Consider the following 20,647-nt stretch of genomic DNA (forward strand, 5'->3'; position numbering starts at 1 on the left):
TTCCCATAGCCGACTCGGCTAAGGAGTAGGCCTGTCACTAAGGAGTAGATTTCAGCCTATCTAAGAGAACTAGGATACCCCTAGAGGATAGTTGTTGTTTTTTTCCACAGGTCTTATGGAGATGCACACCAGGGCTTACAATGGCAACAGCTGTGTACTTTGCTACTGTCACCAGTGCAACGGCATATTGGTTTGATGCGTTGTCTGATGCTATTAAGTCAGAAACTCCCCTGGATAACATCCAGGACAGGATAAAAGCTTTCAAATGGGCTACTTCCTTTATTTTAAATTCTTCCCTTCAAGTTATCAGGGAGCATAGGTTTCAGGTTTCTCTGTTCCAGCTCACAGAGCCTTATGGTTAGAGCCTTGTTCTACGAATGTATGTTCTAAGTCTCTAAGCTTTTAGTGATTCCTTACAAGGGGAAGACCTTGTTGGTACCTGACTTGACGGAATTACATTTAAAGAATTTCAAAAAAAGAAAAGATCCAATTAGCCTACTGTTGACTCAAAGACAGCATGAAGAGCATGCCCCCGTTCCGGGATCGGTTCTTGTAGGGGGCAGACTTTCCATCTTCGCTCAAGCCTGGGTTTGGGATGTTCAGGATCCCTGGGCAATAGAAAGTAGTGTCCCAGGGATACAATTTTTGGAGTTCAAAGTTTTTTTCCTCCCTGAGGCAGGTTTCTGCTTTTAGGATTATCTACAGATGAGACAAGAGGAGAGGCGTTCTTACACTGCGTAGGAGACCTCTCAGACCTGGGAGTGATTGTTCCAGTTCCACTACAGGTACAGGGTCTGGGTTTTGTATCCCAATCGGGTTGTGGTCCCCAATAAAGAGGGAACCTTCAGACCACTTTTTTTTTTAGATCTCAAGAGCCTAAACAAATTTCTTAGTGTACCGTCCTTCAAGATGGAAACTATTCGTTCCATTCTTCCCATTCTTCCCTTGATCCAAGAGGGTCAATTTATGACAACAGTGGATTTAGAGGATGCATATCTTCATGTCATTCACAAGAATCATCTTAATTCCTAAGGTTTGCCTTTCTGGGCAAATTCCGCCGGTTTGTGGCTCTTCGGTTTTTCCACAGCTCTGAGTTTTCACAAAGGCTCTGGGATCGCTGTTGGCGGTGCTTTGGTTACGGGGCATTGCAGTGGCGCCCTATCTGGACGACTTCCTAGTCCAGGCGCCATCCTTACAGCGAGTGAGATTTCACATGGGCATGGTGTTATCCTTCCAGCGATTTCTCGGGTGGAAGGTAATTTTGGAAAAGAGATCCTTTGTCCCATGTACAAGGGTATCTCTCTGGGAATCATAATAGATTACATATCAATGAAGATTTTTCTGACAGGATGTCAGGACATCAGGGATTATCGATCCTTGTCTAGTCATTAAGTCCACTACTCGACTTTCAGTGGCTCAGTGTATGGAGATAATCTGGCTGATGGTGGCAATGGACCCCATCCCGTTTGCTCTGTTCCATCTCAGACCTCTGCAGTTAAGCATGCTCAGGCAATGGATCGGAGATTATACAGATTTACCTCCTCCAAATACTACTGGAGCAGGAGGCAAAAGATTCTCTTCAATGGTGGTTGTCTCTGGTTCATCTCTCCCGGGGTACCTGCTTTCACAGACCATCTTGGGTGATTGGGACAACAGTTGCCAGCCTTCTAGGGTGGGGAGCAGTCTGGGGCTCCCTAAGGGCTCAGGGGGTTTGGACTCAGCCAGAGTCTGTTCTTCCTATACATTCTGGAGCTGAGAGCGATCTACAATGTTCTTCTGACCTGGCCTCAATTAGCCTTGGTCCATTTTCTCAGGTTCCAATCGATCAAAATGACGTCAGTGGCTTACATCAATCATCAGGGAGAAACGAGGAGTTCCTTAGCGATGAGAGGTAACCAAAAATAATCCAGTGGGCGGAAGCCCACTCTTGTTGCCTATCGGCAATCCATATACCAGGGGTGGACAACTGGGAGGTGGATTTCCTGAGCAGACAGACTTTTCATCCGGGGTAGTGGGCTCCATCCGGAAGTGTTCTCCAGCCTGATTCTCAAGTGGGGTCAGCCGGAATTAGATCTCATAGCATTGAGACAGAATGCCAAGCTCCCGAGATACGGGTCGAGATCCAGGGACCGCCAGGCGGAACTTATGCTCTGGCGGCCCCTTGGACCTTCAATCTAGCATACTTGTTCCTCCGTTTGATCTTCTTCCTTGAGTAATTGCTCGAATCAAACAGGAAGGGGCCTCAGTGATCCTCATAGCACCGGCCTGGTCTTGCAGGATTTGGTATGCAGATCTGGTGGAGATGACATATCTACCACCTTGGAGACTTACGTTGAGGAAAGACCTGATTCAGGGGCCCTTCCTTCACCCAAATCTAGTTTATCTGAAGCTGACTGCTTGGAAATTGAACACTTAATTTTATCAATGCAGGGGTTTTCTGAATCTGTCAGAGACCATGATTCAGGCTTGTAAGCCTGTTACTAGAAGGATTTACCATAAGATTTGGCATACATATCTCTATTGGTGTGAATCCAAGGGCTACTCATGGAGTAGAGTTAGGATTCCTAGAATTTTGTCCTTTCTCCAAGAGTGTTTGGAGAAAGGTTTATCGAAGAGTTCACTAAAGAGGCAAATCCTCAGCCTTATCTAATTTGTTACACAAACGTCTGGCAGATGTTCCACATGTACAATCATTCTGTCAGGCCTGTGTTCAAACCAGTTACCCCCTCCATGGAGTCTTTATTTAGTTCTCCAAGTTCTTCAAGGTGCTCCATTTGAGCCTATGCATTCCTTAGATATTAAGTTGTTATCTTGGAAAGTTTTATTTCTTATTGCTCGGAGAGTGTCAGAACTCTCTGCTTTACAGTATGTGTCTCTTTATCTTATTTTCCATTCAGATAAGGTAATTTTACGTACTAAATTATGATTTCTTCCTAAGGTTGTTTCTGATCGGAACATTAATCAGGAGATTGTTGTTCCTTCTTTGTGTCCTAATCCTTCTTCTTTTTAGAAGGAAAGACTTCTGCACAATTTGAACTTAATCCGTGCTTTAAAGTTATACCTCCAGGCGACTAAGGACTTTCGTCAGTCTTCTTTGTGTTTTTTTCAGGAAAACGTAAGGGACAGAAAGCTACGGCTACTTCTTTCTTTTTGGACTGAAGAGTATCATACGTCTTGCATATATGAGATTGCAGGACAGCAGCCTTCCAAGAGAGTTATGGCTCATTCCACGAGGGCTGTTGCTTCCTCATGGGCGTTCAAAAATGAAGCTTCTGTGGAACAGATTTGCAAGGCTGCAACTTGGTCCTCTTTTCACGCTTTTTCAAAGTTCTACAAATTTGACACTTTTGCCTCGTCTGAGGCCGTTTTTTTTGGGAGAGGTTCTTCAAGCAGTGGTGCCTTCCGTTTAGGTTCCCTGTCTTGTCCCTCCCTTATCATATGTGTACTCTAGCTTGGGTATTTAATCCTGTTAGTAATTCAGATGATCCGTGGACTCATCGTATCTTAAAAAAGAAAAGAAAATTTATGCTTACCTGATAAATTCTTTTTTGACACACGGCCCGGCCCTGTTCTTTTAGACAGGTTGTGGGTTATTGTGCACCTTGGCTTTTCCTTTCTCTTCCTAACTTCGGTCGAATGACTGGAGTGGGAGGGAAGGGAGGAGCTATTTAACAGCTCTGCTGTGGTGCTCTTTGCCGCCTCCTGCTGACCAGGAGGTGAATATCCCATTAGTAATTAAGATCATCCGTGGACTCGTCGTGTCAAAAAAGAAATAAATTTATCAGGTAAGCATAAATTTTCTTTTCTTTTTTAAGATACGATGAGTCCACGGATCATCTTAATTACTAATGGGATTCAATACCCAAGCTAGAGTACACAGATGATACGGGAGGGACAAGACAGGGTACCTAAACTGAAGGCACCACTGCTTGAAGAACCTCTCTCCGCCCACTGGATAATAATTTTGGTTACCTCTTTCATCGCTGAGGAACTCCTCGTTCCGCCCTGATGATTGATGTAAGCTACTGAAGTTGTTTTCCGACTGGAACCTGATAAACCGTAGTGAGGCTAGCAGGGGCCAGGCCAGAAGAGCATTGAAGCTTGCTCTCAGTTCTAGAATGTTTATAGGAAGAACAGACTCTGAGTTCAAACTCCCTAAGCCTTTAGGGAGCCCCAGACTGCTCCCCACCCTAGAAGGCTGGCGTTTGTTGTCACAATCACCCAAGATGGTCTGCGAAAGCAGGTTCCCTGGGTAAGATGATCCAGAAATAACCCCCAATGAAGAGTCTCTTGTCTCCTCTCTAGAATTATTGAGGAGACAAGTTTGCATAATCCCCGTTCCAATGACTGAGCATGCTTAACTGCAGAGGTCTGAGATGGAAGCGAGCAAACAGAATGATGTCCATTGCAGCCACCATCAGACCGATTAACTTCATGCATTGAGCCACTGGCGGCCGAGAAGTGGACCGAAGGACTAGACAAGTATCGATAATCTTTGATTTCCTGACTTCTGTCAGAAAAATCTTTATGGACAAGGAGTCTATTATGGCGGAATCTTACTAGTTGTAAGGATAACCCTGGGTTAGGATGTTGTCTAGATAGGACACCCCTGCCAATAATCTTGAAGCAGGAGCTCTAATTTGTATCCCTTGGACACAATGTATACCACCCAGGGATTATGAACCAAACCTGATTTGAAAAAAAAAAGAGAACCTGCCTCCTTACGGATCAGGTGCACGCCTGATGGTGTCTTAGATACAACAGCAGGCCTTTTTTTTAACTATTATCCCCTATGCTGAGCCAGATAGGGTCTCCAAAAAGACTTTTTCTACTTGGGAAAAGGAGAGGAAGGATTTTACCAGAAATCTCGAAAAGAACAAAATCATTTCATACATCCTTTATACTATTCTGAATATAAAGGAGTCTAACTTAAAAACCCTTCTCCTATCCCTGCGAGAGGGGTGTCTGTCCAATAGATCAGGCAAGGCATCAAACCAGGAAGCAGCCGCTCCGAAAACAATAGCCATACAGACCGCAGGTTGACAATGTAAACATAGGGTTCCTTAAGAACTACTATCCTCCTGCGAATAGCATCTCTAAAGATATGCTTCTTTGTTAATGTATTGAAAGGACACAAGCACCCTTGGTTAGAGTGTAAATTCTTAGTCCCCCTGAGTATCTTTCTAAATTAAGGAGACAAAGGGGGTAACTCTATAGCCCTATCTGGTACAGAAAGTACTTCCACCATGAAGGGCACGTCACAATATTAATATAGCGTACTGGTGTTGGACACCCAGAGAAGCTAAAACCTCCTCTAAGTAGACAATCTCTCCAATGGAGGTATTGACCTAAAAATGAAGGAAAATAAACCCAGTATCAGATAAAGGAATTGCCTCATCAGAGACTAAGAATTCCTTATGCGATACTACCAAAGTATCTTCCTCACAGGGAGGGAATATTCATGAAAGCTACAACTGAATCAATAACATGATTCAGAGAAAATATGACCTCTTGCACTTTTTCCCTAGAACGTGGAAAAAACATCATGCAATAATACAAGGTAACTCCAAGTGGAGTGAAAGAAGAAACGCAGGGCACTGCATGAGGGCCATACATTTTTATGGACACCTTAGGAGAATTTGTGGCATATCTTGACCCTTGTCACTAGGCTCCTAGGCAGTATGCACCTTAGAAAAAATGTTACGGACTCTTTCATTTTTAAAAGGTAACTTTTCATCTTTGTGTGCAGAAAAAAGTTAACTTAGCACACAAACATTGCAGAACCTATCTACACCTAAGCGTAATCTTGCTGAGGTGTCATCTGGTCATCAGAGACCCAATACATTCCAGACTTTGTTTATTTTATTAAAAATGTACTTAAAATAAACGTTATTTTATTGTGCATAGAGATCGCTATGACCTTTAATGAAGCAATGTCTTGCGCAGAAACTCAAGGTGAAGTTTGGGAGAAACCGCAGGGCACTGCATGTGTTATAAAAATGTTATAAGTTTTAAGTACACCTCCTTATCAGTCTGACTCGCATATGGCAGAATAATTAAATAAGACTATCTTTTGTTAATATAACAAACGTTACTGTCTCTTTAAATGTTAAAATGTAACCTGTTGACTTTACATGACGCCAGAAATATCTCTGAATACGTACATGGAATTTCCTACTTTTAAACCCCTTCTACACCTCAGCCTGTCTCAGCTGAGGCGTCAGACAGCCTCTCTACACAACTCCTGATCTTGTTATAGCGCTGTCTTAAGCGCATAAAAATAAATTCAGGCAAGAATTCCTCTGATCCTTCCAGAAGGGGTAGGAGGAAAGTATATTCTGCAAGGCGCACCCACATTAAGATCCGCCGCTCCTTCCCATAGTACGTGAAGTGTTAGGAAGGAGGAGAGTAATAAATTGGCGCCATTAACAAGCTCCGCCCCTAGTGGGCGTTTCACAAGTTATCTCCCGGCCGCCATTGTTTAAGTAGAGGCACCAGGAGTAAAATACTAGACTGAACAGCTGCATAGTTCGCTGTTACCATCTCTTCCACTGTAACAAACGGCTCATCCTATCTTGTTATGTTTCAATAAACAAAAGCTTAAGTGATCTCCCGGTCGCCATTGTCTTAAGGATAGCCACCGGGAGCACAAGCCCAGACTGAACGACTGCAGTTTAAACAGCTGTATATTTCGATATGTCACAAATATCTCAGGATTCAGCTGCTAAGGAGTTAATTCTGTGTAGCTTGCACTCAAAACAGTTATTTGTTTTCAAGAAGAATTGTGTTTGTATTTTCTTTGAAGTGCCAGAACCCCCTAAATAGCCACCAAATGTTAGTGTGTATGCATTGGGTCATAAAGTCACTGAAACTCTTAGTCACAGAGATACACAGGATAAAGTTTATGGCTTAAGCTGTCAATAGAATGCCTGATGCAAAACAGGCTCTTCATTACAAAAACTGACCAGGTCACTGACAGGACATTGGTATATTATGTACATATGTGGGTTAAAGCTGTTATAACCTAAAGGCAGGTAAATATGACAACCTATGGCATAGAAATTTCTTACCTAGCAGGAATGATAATGGGTTGTATAAATTCAGGCAAGAAATTAGTCTATTGAAGGTTGTAAAGACAGGGGGGTTTCTTAGCCCGCCCAGGAGGGTGTGGTTAAGCAACCTAATCTCTGAAAAGTAGGGTTTAAGAATCTTATTTTTTAACAATAAGATTGTCATTCTTACAAGGGGAGCTGCTGTACAGAAGTAAGGAGCCATCATTTTCATGCCAGCCCCTGGCGCAGATCTTGAAAACTAGGAAAGTATTCAATTCTGTTTTTCTCCTTTTTATTTTAAAATACTGTTTGCGTGTGTAATTTTATTTGTAACTTTTTATTATTAATGCATTGTGCATAATATTTTTGGCATAATAAATAATTCCTTTATTAAGTTTGGCCTTTGTCTAATAATTGAACCACTTTCCTGAAAGAGACTGGAATATTAGAACTGTATAATTTTAGGTTATTTTCTGCTAAATTGTATTTCTAGAGTTAATGTGTAAAGTCTGGGGTTTTCCTTAAGATTTTCCCTTTAATAAATTTTAAGTGGTGGCAGCATTTGAGCTATAGGTGACAGAAAAGGGGGCTGAAAACCCTTTCTGTGCCAAATAAGTGACTGGTGCAGAGTTGGATAACCTTGGTTCGTCACACGATAGCTCAAAGAAAACCCCCTTAGAGCTCACACTCTGTCCACAGTTCAAATATAAAACCGACCAAGAGATTTTATGAGATGAGACACATGTCATGTCTGCGTCCTAACTGCCATAATGTCCCCTAATAGACTAGGAGAATCTGATCCAAATTCAATGATGTTCAATAAAATAATATAGTGCCCAAGCTTTTTTTGAGATCCTATACCCCCAGAATAAAGTCAGCACTTGCTTCATCTTCTGCCTGGCAGCAAGGCAGTTCCCAGGTTTAAGAAGTCCTCTCCCTCCCATGGACCTGTAAATAAACGAAATTCCTGAGTAAAAATCTCTCAGGCTTTCAGGGTTAGGGCAGCTGAATATGGGAGGCGCAGTGAGAATTATGTCCCACAAGTTCCCATTGCTCTAAAGCCACCAATGCCCTACTGAAGAGACTGATATGGACTACGGCTACACCCTAGAACAAAGCAGCACAATCTTGCACTACTTTAAAAATAATAAACTTTTGATTGAAGAATCTAATCTAACACCTCACTTTGCCACTTCCTAGCTATCACTAACGTAGGCAAAGAGAATGACTGAAGTGGGAGGGAAGGGAGGAGCTATTTAACAGCTCTGCTGTGGTGCTCTTTGCCTCCTCCTCCTGACCAGGAGGTAAATATCCCCTTAGTAATTAAGATGATCCGTGTACTCATCGTGTCTTAAAAAAGAAATTAATTTTGCAGTCTAGGGACATAATTTATATTGTGGTGTTTATCTTATTACTATTGCTGTGACCAGTCAGGAACAGACATAAATAAGATTTTGTATTGTATAAGAGTTATAATGGTTCACAACAGTTCCTCGATGTTAAATGTGGTGTTTGTTTTGTTTTTTTCCCCCTTCTCAGAGCTGTAGCAGCATATTTGCGTGCTCTTAGCCTTAGTCCAAATCATGCTGTGGTGCATGGTAATCTGGCCTGTGTATATTATGAACAGGGACTCATTGACCTTGCAATTGATACTTATCGAAGGGCCATTGAACTGCAACCACACTTTCCTGATGCCTACTGTAATCTTGCCAATGCCCTTAAAGAGAAAGGCAGTGTAAGTAAAAGCTTTTTTTTTCTTAAATATACTCTAGAGGTTTTGTTTTACTTGTATAAATAACATCATGCATATTAATACTGCTCTTCTGTGTGGTTTTTTTGTTTGTTTTTTCTTCAACTCAAGGTGGTTGATGCAGAAGAATGTTATAATACAGCTCTTCGACTGTGCCCTACCCATGCAGATTCTCTCAATAATCTAGCAAATATCAAGCGAGAACAAGGAAACATTGAAGAAGCAGTGCGTTTGTATCGGAAAGCTCTTGAGGTAATTTGTGAATTAGCTTTTTTGGCAGCTCATACATTATTTCTTGATACCTGTACAATAAAATTTACTTAATGTTGGTGTTTTCTAAAGGTGTTCCCAGAGTTTGCTGCTGCTCATTCTAATCTTGCTAGTGTCCTGCAGCAACAGGGCAAGCTTCAAGAGGCCCTGATGCATTACAAGGAAGCTATTCGGTAAGCATATGTTCTGAAAACAAACAGAATATAAAATCTTATTTGTGTATGTTTGTTTATTTATATATATATATATATATATATATATATATATATATATATATATATATATATATATATATATATATATATATACACACACATATATACATTAGAGAGAGTATATGTGTGTATGTATATAAATATATATATATACACACATATACATTATAGAGAGAGAGAGTATGTGTGTGTGTGTGTGTATATATGTGTGTGTGTGTGTTTATATGTATGTATGTGTATATATATATATATATATATATATATATATATATATATATATATATATATATATATATATATATATATATATATATATATATATATATATATATATATATATATACATACCCCTGTTAAAATGTCATGTTTCTGTGATGTAAAAAAATGAGACAGATAAATCATTTCAGACCTTTTTCCACCTTTAATGTGACCTATAAACTGTACAACTCAATTGCAAAACAAACTAAAATCTTTTAGGTGGAGGGAAGTTGAAATAAAAAACTAAAAATATGGTTGCATAAGTTTGCACACCCTTAAACTAATACTTTGTTGAAGCACCCTTTTGATTTTATTACAGCACTCAGTCTTTTTGGGTATGAGTTTTTCAGCATGGCACATCTTGACTTGCCCACTCTTCTTTGCAAAAACATTCCAAATCTCTCAGATTGTGAGGGCATCTCTTGCGCACAGCCCACTTAAGATCACCCCACAGATTTTCGATTGGATTCAGGTCTGGGCTCTGACTGGGCCATTCCAAACCTTTAATCTTCAGGTGAAGCCATTCCTTTGTTGATTTGGATGTATGCTTTGGGGCGTTGTCATGCTGAAAGATGAAGTTCCTCTTCATGTTCAGCTTTCTAGCAGAAGCTTGAAGTTTTTGTGCCAATATTGTCTGGTATTTGGAACTGTTCATAATTCCCTCTACCTTGACTAAGGCCCCCATTTCCAGCTGAAGAAAAACAGACCCAAAGCATGATGCTGCCACCAAAATGCTTCACTATAGGTATGGTGTTCTTTTGGTTGTATGCAGTGTTGTTTTTGCGCCAAACATATCTTTTGGAATTATGGCCAAAAAGTTAAATCTTGGTTTCATCAAACCAGAACACCTTTTGCGAACATGCTTTTGGGAGACTTCAGATGTGTTTTTGCAACATTTAGCTGGGCTTGGATGTGTTTTTTTTTCAAAAGAAAAAGCTTCCGCCTTTCCACTCTACCACATAGCCCAGACATATGAAGAATATGGGAGATTTTTGTCACATGCGCCACACAGCCAGTACTTGCCAGATATTCCTGCAGTTCCTTTAATGGTGCTGTAGGCCTCCTGCCAGCCTCCCTGACCAGTTTTCTTCTCGTCTTTTCATCAATTTTGGAGGGACGTCCAGTTCTTGGTAATGTCACTGTTGCGCCATATTTTCTCCACTTGATGACTGTCTTCACTGTGTTCCATGGTATATCTAATGCCTTGGAAATTATTTTGTACCCTTCTCCTGACTGATACCTTTTAACAATGAGATCCCTCTGATGCTTTGGAAGCTCTCTGCGAACCTTGGCTTTTGCTGTAGGTTGCGACTAAGAAAATGCCAGGAAAGACCTACTCGAACAGCTGAACTTTATTTTGGGTTAATCAGAGGCATTTTAAATGACAGGTGTGTACTGACTCATATTTAACATGATTTTGAATGTGATTGCTCAATTCTAAACACAGCTACATCCCCAGTTACACTTATGCACACTTATGCAACCATATTTTAGTTTTTTTATTTTTACTTCCCTCCACCTAGAAGTTTCAGTTTGTTTTTCAATCAAGTTGTACAGTTTATAGGTCACATTAAAGGTGGAAAAAGTTCTGAAATAATTTATCTTTGTCTAATTTCTTTTACATCACAGAAACCTGACATTTTAACAGGAGTGTGTAGACTTTTTATATCCAGTGTGTATGTATGTATGTATATGTGTGTATATATGTGTGTATGTGTATGTATATATGTGTATATATATATATATATATATATATATATATATATATATATATATATATATATATAGTGTCTCTATGTATTATTTTTTTTTAAATGCTACTTTTTCTGTTTTACAGAATAAGCCCTACTTTTGCTGATGCCTATTCTAACATGGGCAATACACTAAAGGAGATGCAGGATGTCCAAGGTGCACTACAATGTTACACAAGAGCAATTCAGATCAATCCAGCTTTTGCTGATGCACACAGTAACCTTGCTTCAATTCACAAAGTAATTTCTCCTGTTTTTATGTTCTTATACGGCCTTCTATAATGTTTATCTACTAGTAACCCAGCCATCGGCTAAAATATAAATATAAGAAAGAACAGAAAAACGTTATTTCTTTTACAAGATACGATGAGTCCACGGATTTCATCCTTGTGGGATATCGCCTCCTGGTCAGCAGGAGGAGGCAAAGAGCTCCACAGCAGAGCTGCATAAATAGCTCCTCCTTTCCCTCCCAACCCAGTCATTCTCTTTGCCTGCGTTAGTGATAGGAAGAGGCAAAGTGAGGTGTAAAGATTCTTCAATCAAGTGTTTATTATTTTTTAAAGTAGTGCCTCTGAGTGCTACTTTGTGTAGGGTGCAGCCTAGACCAGATCACTCTCTTCAGTAACAAAAGAGAAGCATTTGGTGGCTTTCAAGCATTGGGAACTTGTGGGACATAATTCTCACTGCGCCTCCCATACTGTGCTGCTGTCCTTTCTGTGATGGCCTAGGTTGGATCTAACTGAGGCTTCATCTTTCTACAGGAGGGACCCGATGGACCTCTTAACCCTGTTATAGCTGTCCTGCTGTCGGGCAGCATAAGCGGTAAGTGTAGCCTTTATTTTCCTAGGGAATATTTGCCTCTGTGAGGTTTTCTGCACTTATTTATATTTATGGGCTCTGTCTGTGAAGAGCTTTTTCTTTGCCTGACAGCATTACAGGGCAGTCTCTTGGCCGTGCTGGTATTGGGATCTAAGTCTCAGTAATAGTAAGGGACTTTCCCACATGGCAGTTTTATTTTGTACTGAACGCCTGGGGTTATTTTGCATAACCTGGTGGTATCTGTAACAGACTGTTTAGTCAGACTTTGTAAAAATGTCGGATCTTATGTCTTTAGCTACGCAGTATTTTGAAATTTCACACCCACGTGCCGGAGCCGACATCGGTCTTGCAAGCTGGGTGTTGCACTAGGCACCTCTTGACTTCTGATAAAGAAGCCATTATTTATATACCAGTCCTTGATCTCTCTAGTGAGATTCTCAGCGACTGCAAGGTTATTCTGCCTGAGCTTAAATGTAGTTTCTGTTTCTACATCGAAGTATTATAGATGCGTTTGCTCCCTAAGGCTGATCTTATAATCCAGCCGACAAGGAGGTTTATTGTGCTCTTACATTAAAGTGCTTTTATATGTACTTGTTTCCCTATGACTGAGATTCACAGCCGACAGGGGACTTTATCTGCTTCTGCAGGAAGACAGTGACTGCATGCGTTGTACGGGATGTTGCTGACCCTTACTCCCAACGACTGAGTTTAGTAAGATTGTCAGCCGACAGGGAGATTTATTCTGCTTGGGCTAAACTGTATGCTCTAGCTTCAGCATCACTGTCTTTGATGCAAGGTTACATATACCTACTCTATACGGTTGATTTTGATGTGATTTACAGCCGACGGGGTTTAGTATTTATCTGCATAAATTTTTATGTAAGGTCGCTAATCCTTGCTTCCAACGGTTGCTATTAGACTCGCAACCGACAGGAAGTTTATTTTTTATTCAGCATGGGTGATGGTGAATGTGTTATGTTTTTTTGGCTTAATACGCCCATGATGGGCAGGGCTGCGGCGCACTATTTATTTGCGCGCCTTTTGGACTTTTCACTGGAGTCCATTTGTTCCAAATGTTTGCTGCCCGGGTGAATTACTTAAATGCGCCCACAATGGGCAGGGTTTTCTCATGCTTATTGTTACACGCCCTTGGGGTCTTACAGTTGAATAAATGGTTCCTCCATTAATCGCCTGATACCTTCTCTGCTGTGTTATAAAGAACATATAGCAGACAGGGTTTTGTGCAGTACACAGGATGTGTTTTGCTGTTGCAATTAGCAGACAACAGAGAGGTTTTGTAGGCACGCAGTGTTTCAGATACCTTTCATCTATCAGTGCCCCTTTTTTTTCTTGAACTTAGAAGACAGTGACTGTGTCCTTTTTTCTTCTGCATAGACAAATAAACAGTCTGTTTAACTGTTAATTTTTTAATTGAGATATTGCTGCAATAACTAAATAATAAAACAAGGGTTTGCTATTTTTAGGACAAACTAATATACCTATGTTTGGCAGCGCCCACATTTTACATGTAAATTTCTGAATTACATTCTTACATTCTGCAATATTGCACGCAATCAGTGTACCTCTGTAATCTAGTGGGTAGCCTTCGTGCTTGCAAGCAGGAGCTTGGGAGTTTGATTCCACCTGCTACTGCAGTATTTTCATTTGCTTTATACAATACTGGTAATAGTCTCAGTGTTATCAGTTGACGCGCTAGTAAAGGTCATTTTTATTAGGACTTTACGGCTACTTCTGGTTGGGCATTTTATCCTTTGGGTTTTAGTATGGAAAGAAAGCCCACTACTCTGTAGACGGAAATTAAGTTATTAAATTCCTCATATTTCCTTGCAGTTTGCCAAGTTGGCAGCTATGAGTTTGGGATTTTCCGTCTTCGCACGCTATACCTTCTGTGCGTACTCTGGGTCTGTGGATGTGTCATTTCAACCTAAGCTTTTAGCTATTCTTTACAAGGAGCACCCTGTTCGGGCCTAACTTGAAGGAGATTGTTAGCTTAGCTATCTAGCAAGCAGAAGATTGCAGTTTGGGAAAAGCTGCAGCTCTTGCATCTTGTATGCGTGCTAGCAGGCTGTTTTACATCACGAGCAACATAGTTTTCGTGCCTTTCAAAATTTTACGATAACCAGTCTTGGAGCTTGCTGCTGCTCCCAAGCCTGCATGTTGAGTTGGCTCCTGATCCGGGACCAGATATAGTAGGGGGCAGTCTGTGATCTCTGGGTATTAGAGAGAGCGTCTCAGGGGTACAAGTTTGGAACCAGAAATTCTTCCCCCAGGGGATGGTTTCTTTTTAAAAGAGCGTTCTTACGCTGTGTACAAGACCTCTCTTTCATGGGAGTATTCTGTCCCGTTCCAATTTAGGAGCAGGGACAGGGCTTTTACTCAAGTCGGTTGTAGTTCCCAAAGAAGAGGGAATTTGCAGTCCTGTGTTAGATCTCAAGACTCTAATCTAGTTTATCAGAGTCCATCATTCAAGATGAAATCTATTCATACCATTCTTCCATTGATCCAGGAGGGTCAATTTATGTCTACCGTGGATCTAAAGGATGCATATCTTCATGTTCCTTTCCACAGAGATCATCACATCTGTTGTGGCTTAGTGACTAGTTTACTGACTTTGGTCAAGTTCCTGAGGTTTGTCTTCTGGGCAAACTTTTTCTGTTCGTGGTTTTTCCTTTTGGTCTGACCAAGGCACCCAGAATTTTTGCAAAGGTTCGGGGGTTGCTGCTTGCGGTTCTGAGACCGCGGGGCATTGCTGTGGCGCCCTATCTGGACAATATTCTGATCCAGGCGTCGATTTATCAGCTAACAAAGTCCTATGCCAACATTGTTCTGTCCTTCCTGAGGACTCAAGGGTGGAAGTTAAATCTGGAGAAGAGTTCTCTAGTTTCCCAGACAAAGGTTCCTTTCTTGGAAACTCTAATAGACTCTCTATCCATGAAAATATTTTTGATCAACATCAGACCAATCCCCAGCCATCAGTGGCTCAGTGCATGGGGGTAATTGGATTGATGGTAACGGCAATGGCTATCATTCCATTTGCTCGGTTTCATCTCAGGCCTCTGCAGAACATGCTCAGGCAGTGGAATGGAGATTATTCAAATTTGTCTCTTCAAATACGGTTAGATCAGGAGACAAGGGTCTCTCTTCTATGGCGGTTGTTGCGGGATCATCTCTCCCAGGGAACATGCTTTGGCAGACCCTCATGGGTGATAGTGACAACGGTTGCCAGCCTGTTAGGATGGGGTCTCTCCTGCCCATCAATATCCTAGTGTTGTGAGCATTATTCAATGCAAAACAATTCGGGCTTGGCCTAAGTTGACTTTGTCCAATTCATCAGATTCCAGCCGGACAACGTTACGACGGTGGCCTACATCAATCGTCAGGGAGGAACACGAAGTTCCTTAGCAATGGCGTAAATATTTTTAATTGACGGAAGTAACCGGGATAATGCAGTGGACGGAGTCTCACTCTTGCTATCTGTCCGCGATCCCCAGGCCGAGCTGATAGATGCCTGGGAAGTGCCTTGGTTCTTCAGCATAGCTTCTGTGTTTCTTCCATTTGCTCTCCTTCCCCGGGTGATTGCTCGAGTCAAACAGGAGAGGGCTTCTGTGATTCTCATCGCTCCTGCGTGGCCTCGCAGGACTTGGTATGCAGATCTGGTGGACATGTCATTTCTGCCACCGTGGAAGCTTCCATTGAGGAAAGACCTCATTCTGGGACCTTTCCATCATCTGAATATAGTTTCTCTGCAGCTAACTGCTTGGAGATTGAATGCTTAATTTTATCTAAGCGAAGGTTTTTCTGATTTTGTCATAGATACCTTGCTTCAGGCGCGTATGCCTGTTACTAGACAGATTTACTATAGTTATGGCGTAAATATTTTTATTGGTGCAAATCCAAGGACTACTCATGGAGTAGGGTTAGGATTTCCACAATATTCTCTTTTCTCCAAGATGGATTGGAGAAAGGGTTGTCAGCTAGTTCCTTAAAGGGACAGATTCTGATTTTTCTATTTTGTTACACATGCGTCTGGCTGATGTTCCAGATGTTCAATCTTTTTGTCAGGCTCTGACTAGAATTAAGCCTGTGTTTAGATTGATTGCTCCTCCTTGGGGCTTGAATTTAGTTCTTGGAAGTTCTTCACGGAATTCCGTTTGTACCTATGCATTCCATAGATATTAAGTTATTATCTTGGAAAGTTTTTGTTTGTGGTCACTATTTCTTCTGCTCAAGGAGTATCTGAGCTTTCAGCATTTCAATGTGATTCTCCTTATCTTAGTTTCCATTCTGATACGGTGGTGTTACGTACCAAACCTGTTTTCCTTACTAAGGTTGTTTCTAATAAGAATATTCATCAGGAAATTGTTTTCCTCCTTTGTGTCTGAAATATCTGCATTAAAATGGTACCTAAGACTCTATAAATCTTAGTGTCTATTTGCTATACACTTTAGTGAAAGGCTAATACATATTAACACACAATCACTAGCTTAATTAAACTACCTGCAAGAATATCACTCACACAGTCTTATTCCAGCAGTACAAAAACTTTTATTACAATGAGGCTACATAAACAGTTACAATATGCAGATTAAATATAAATTACACATATGCAAATCACTTATAAATACTCAGCAGTGAACTATACATCAATATTACACTAATACATTTGCCCAGTCTATGTGAAAGTGTGGTGTGCTGTGAGTATGTGTCTGTAAAGATTACTTACTTGATGTTAGCTGGTCACCATCCCAAATACAAAGAGAGAGAGAGACCCAGTATTCCTGGGTCTTTTATTGTAAGTCTTTTTCATCCCTCCCACTATGATGATGTCACTCATAAGCAAGCCCCCTTATGAAATGTTATATATATATATAGATAGATAGATAGTTTCATCCTGCCATGTGTTTTTTCGGGGTAGGGAATGGGAGCATTAGCCTTACACAAAGGATCTTAAGCCAGCTGGCCATCCTTCTCAGATGGGGGTCAGGTAATGTGATCTTTCTACATTCCATAGTGACCTAGTGTTAAATGAGGATTTAACCCCTTCCTGAATACACAGCTGAGTTCTTATAGTATAATGCCATAATATCCCTTCTGGACAATATCTGAGTTCTTACAGATTTATGCCCTTCTAAGAGGAGCAACTTTACATTCTTTGGTCGTGGTCCGGGCCTGGGAGTTTTTACTTACAGGCCACTAAGGATTTTCGTCCATCTTCTTCCCTGTTTGTTGTGTTTTCTGGGAAGCATAGGGGTCAGATAGCTACGGCTCTTTCTTTTTGGCTGAAGAGTATCATCCATTTTGCATTTGATATGATATAGTGAAGGCGCCTATAAATAGTGCACTCTAATACAGTGCATACAAAAAATATATAAAAAATATAAATCTCCGTGTCCTAAATATACTCTTCAACAAAGGACAAGTAATGTGCGTGAATAAAATTTCACAACAATGCTGGATATATGATGCAAAAACTAGTGTCAAGTGTATATAATTATACAAAAGTGAAAGATTATGAATATTGGAGTGTAACAAAATGAAAATGTGAACGCAATATATCGTAATATACAGTGCCAAAAATATATATAAAGTGTAATGTGTCCTTCTAATGGTGACCACAATTACAATGTAGCTCCAGCAGCAAATATTGAGATCCTAAACCCAAATATCTATCAATGCACGTGAAATAGTGAGCAAACAATAGTAGCAAATGTTATTATAGACACACAATGGTGAAATATTGCAATAACGGATACATACAGAAATCAAATACCCGGGTACTATAGTATATACGAATAGTCCTTAAACATAGTTCAAGTGATGCAGATTTTTCTCCGGGTGTCCACTCATAGCGGATATGCGGCAGCTGAAACTCCTTCCAAGGCTGATGGCACCAGCGACAAACTACAGATGAAAGGGAGACAAAAGGAGGCGCCACAATAGTGTGAAATCGTAGGTAAAGGGACCCCCACAAAACGATACAGGATCACTTACTGGATATAAAGCACTTGAGAAGTGCCACAGGTGCAGGCTGAACTATTCAAAGCTGTCCAGCGAGCTTATCCTTCCGGTCAAACAGCCAAAGGGTTAACTTCAGATTGCCCCACACGTATTGGGATCAAAGAAGAGCCAAACAATAGTGGATTCCCACTTAGGAGAGAAAATCCAGCTATATATAGGGCTAAAAAATAGTTCAAAAGTCGGATCGACTAGTAAAAGCAATAATAAAACAAGCGTGATGACAAATAGGTAAAAATATAACCAAAAAGTTTATTTAAACCTAATACACTACGCGTTTCCCGGTCACAACAACCGTTTCATCAGGTGTCATGAAACGGTTGTTGTGACCGGGAAACGCGTAGTGTATTAGGTTTAAATAAACTTTTTGGTTATATTTTTACCTATTTGTCATCACGCTTGTTTTATTATTGCTTTTACTAGTCGATCCGACTTTTGAACTATTTTTTAGCCCTATATATAGCTGGATTTTCTCTCCTAAGTGGGAATCCACTATTGTTTGGCTCTTCTTTGATCCCAATACGTGTGGGGCAATCTGAAGTTAACCCTTTGGCTGTTTGACCGGAAGGATAAGCTCGCTGGACAGCTTTGAATAGTTCAGCCTGCACCTGTGGCACTTCTCAAGTGCTTTATATCCAGTAAGTGATCCTGTATCGTTTTGTGGGGGTCCCTTTACCTACGATTTCACACTATTGTGGCGCCTCCTTTTGTCTCCCTTTCATTTTGCATTTGAGACTGCTGGACGGCGGCCTCCTGAAACTAATTACGGCTCATTCCACTAGGGCTGTGGCTTCCTCATGGGCGTTTTAAACATGTTTCTGTGGAACAGATTTGAAAGGCTGCGACTTGGTCTTCTCTTCCTGCTTTTTCAATATTTTACATATTTGATACTTTTGCCTCGTCCAAGGCTGTTTTTGGGGGAAAAGTTCTTCGAGCAGTGGTGCCTTCCGTTTAGGTTCCCTGTCTTGTCCCTCCCGTTTCATCCGTGTCCTATAGCTTTGGTATTGTATCCCACAAGTAAGGATGAAATCCGTGGACTCATCTTATCTTGTAAAAGAAAAGGGAAATTTATTCTTGCCTAATAAATTTGTTTCTTTTACGATACGATGAGTCCACGGCCCTCCCTGTTTTATGAGAGAGGTTTTTCTTTTTGTTAAACTTCAGTCACCTCTGCTCCTTGGCTTTTCCTTTCTCTTCCTAACTTCGGTCGTATGACTGGGTTGGGAGGGAAGGGAGGAACTATTTATGCAGCTCTGCTGTGAAGCTCTTTGCCTCCTCCTGCTGACCAGGAGGCGATATCCCACAAGTAAGGATCAAATCTGTGGACTCATCGTATCGTAAAAGAAACAAATTTATCAGGCAAGAATAAATTTCCCTTTTTTATAATTGTCTTGATTTAATATACCCTTTCTGCTGCACAGGATTCTGGTAATATCCCAGAGGCCATTGCTTCCTACCGAACTGCTTTGAAACTGAAACCGGATTTCCCTGATGCTTACTGCAATCTGGCCCACTGTCTTCAGGTAAAATTAAAATTTATGTAACAGTATTGATATTCTCTTTTAGGTGGTTGGGGTAGTGGAACAATCAATATGCATTTCTCCATCCATCTTTTTTGAAGAGTATACTGCCTGAGTATATTAAGTTGATTACAAATGGCTCCTTTCCTTCCTAAGATAGGGAGAGTCCACAGCTTCATTCCTTACTGTTGGGAAATACAACACCTGGCCACCAAGAGGAGGCAAAGACACCCCAGCCAAAGGCTTAAATATCTTTCCCACTTCCTCATTACCCCAGTCATTCTTTGCCTTTCATCACGTTAGGAGGTGGCAGAGAAGTGTCAGAAGATTCGGAGAGTCCTGAAAAAGGGTATCTGCCCTTCGAGAGAGGACTGGAGTTTTAAGTAGTCATGTCAACCTCTCAGTGAGTATTAATAAAAGTTAGCAGTAGTCTGGATGGTTTTGAAGAAAAACTTTCCTGCATCTTCAAACTCTTAACAGCTCCTAAGCAATCAGTGTTAACAAGTTTCACTGCCTGCTTTCTCTCACTCAAGTCCATGTCAGGAGCGCTGCTATAAGACTGTCACACTTAAAGGGACACTGAACCCAATTTTTTTCTTTTGTAATTCAGAATGAGCATGCATTTTTAAGCAACTTTCTAATTTATTCCTATTATCAATTTTTCTTCGTTCTCTTGCTATCATTATTTGAAAAAGAAGGCATCTAAGTTTTTTTTTGGTTTCAGTACTCTGGACAGCACTTTTTTATTGGTGGATGAATTTATCCACCAATCAGCAAGGACAACCCAGGTTGTTCACCAAAAATGGGCCGGCATCTAAACTTAGATTCTTGCATTTCAAATAAAAATACCAAGAGAATGAAGAAAATTTGATATGAGTAAATTGGAAAGTTGCTTAAAATTTCATGCTCAATCTGAATCACGAAAGAAATTTTTTGGGTACAGTGTCCCTTTAAGAGGCTGTGTTCTGTTCCACAG

The 20,647-nt window shown here is 40.8% G+C and overlaps 1 protein-coding gene across 2 annotated transcripts in view; it reads left to right on the top strand.

Moving 5' to 3' along the window:
* OGT (O-linked N-acetylglucosamine (GlcNAc) transferase) overlaps window positions 1–20,647 on the top strand; it is a 138,858-nt gene that overhangs the window by 23,390 nt on the left and 94,821 nt on the right. For both annotated transcript variants that reach the window (XM_053699104.1, XM_053699105.1), the window contains exons 7-11: window positions 8,592–8,787; window positions 8,914–9,054; window positions 9,145–9,245; window positions 11,383–11,536; window positions 19,573–19,674. In XM_053699104.1, coding sequence (XP_053555079.1) covers window positions 8,592–8,787; window positions 8,914–9,054; window positions 9,145–9,245; window positions 11,383–11,536; window positions 19,573–19,674 — 694 coding nt within the window. The remainder of the gene's footprint in view (window positions 1–8,591; window positions 8,788–8,913; window positions 9,055–9,144; window positions 9,246–11,382; window positions 11,537–19,572; window positions 19,675–20,647) is intronic.

Source organism: Bombina bombina, chromosome 1 (assembly GCF_027579735.1).
Source record: "Bombina bombina isolate aBomBom1 chromosome 1, aBomBom1.pri, whole genome shotgun sequence".
Taxonomy (NCBI): Eukaryota; Metazoa; Chordata; class Amphibia; order Anura; family Bombinatoridae; genus Bombina; species Bombina bombina.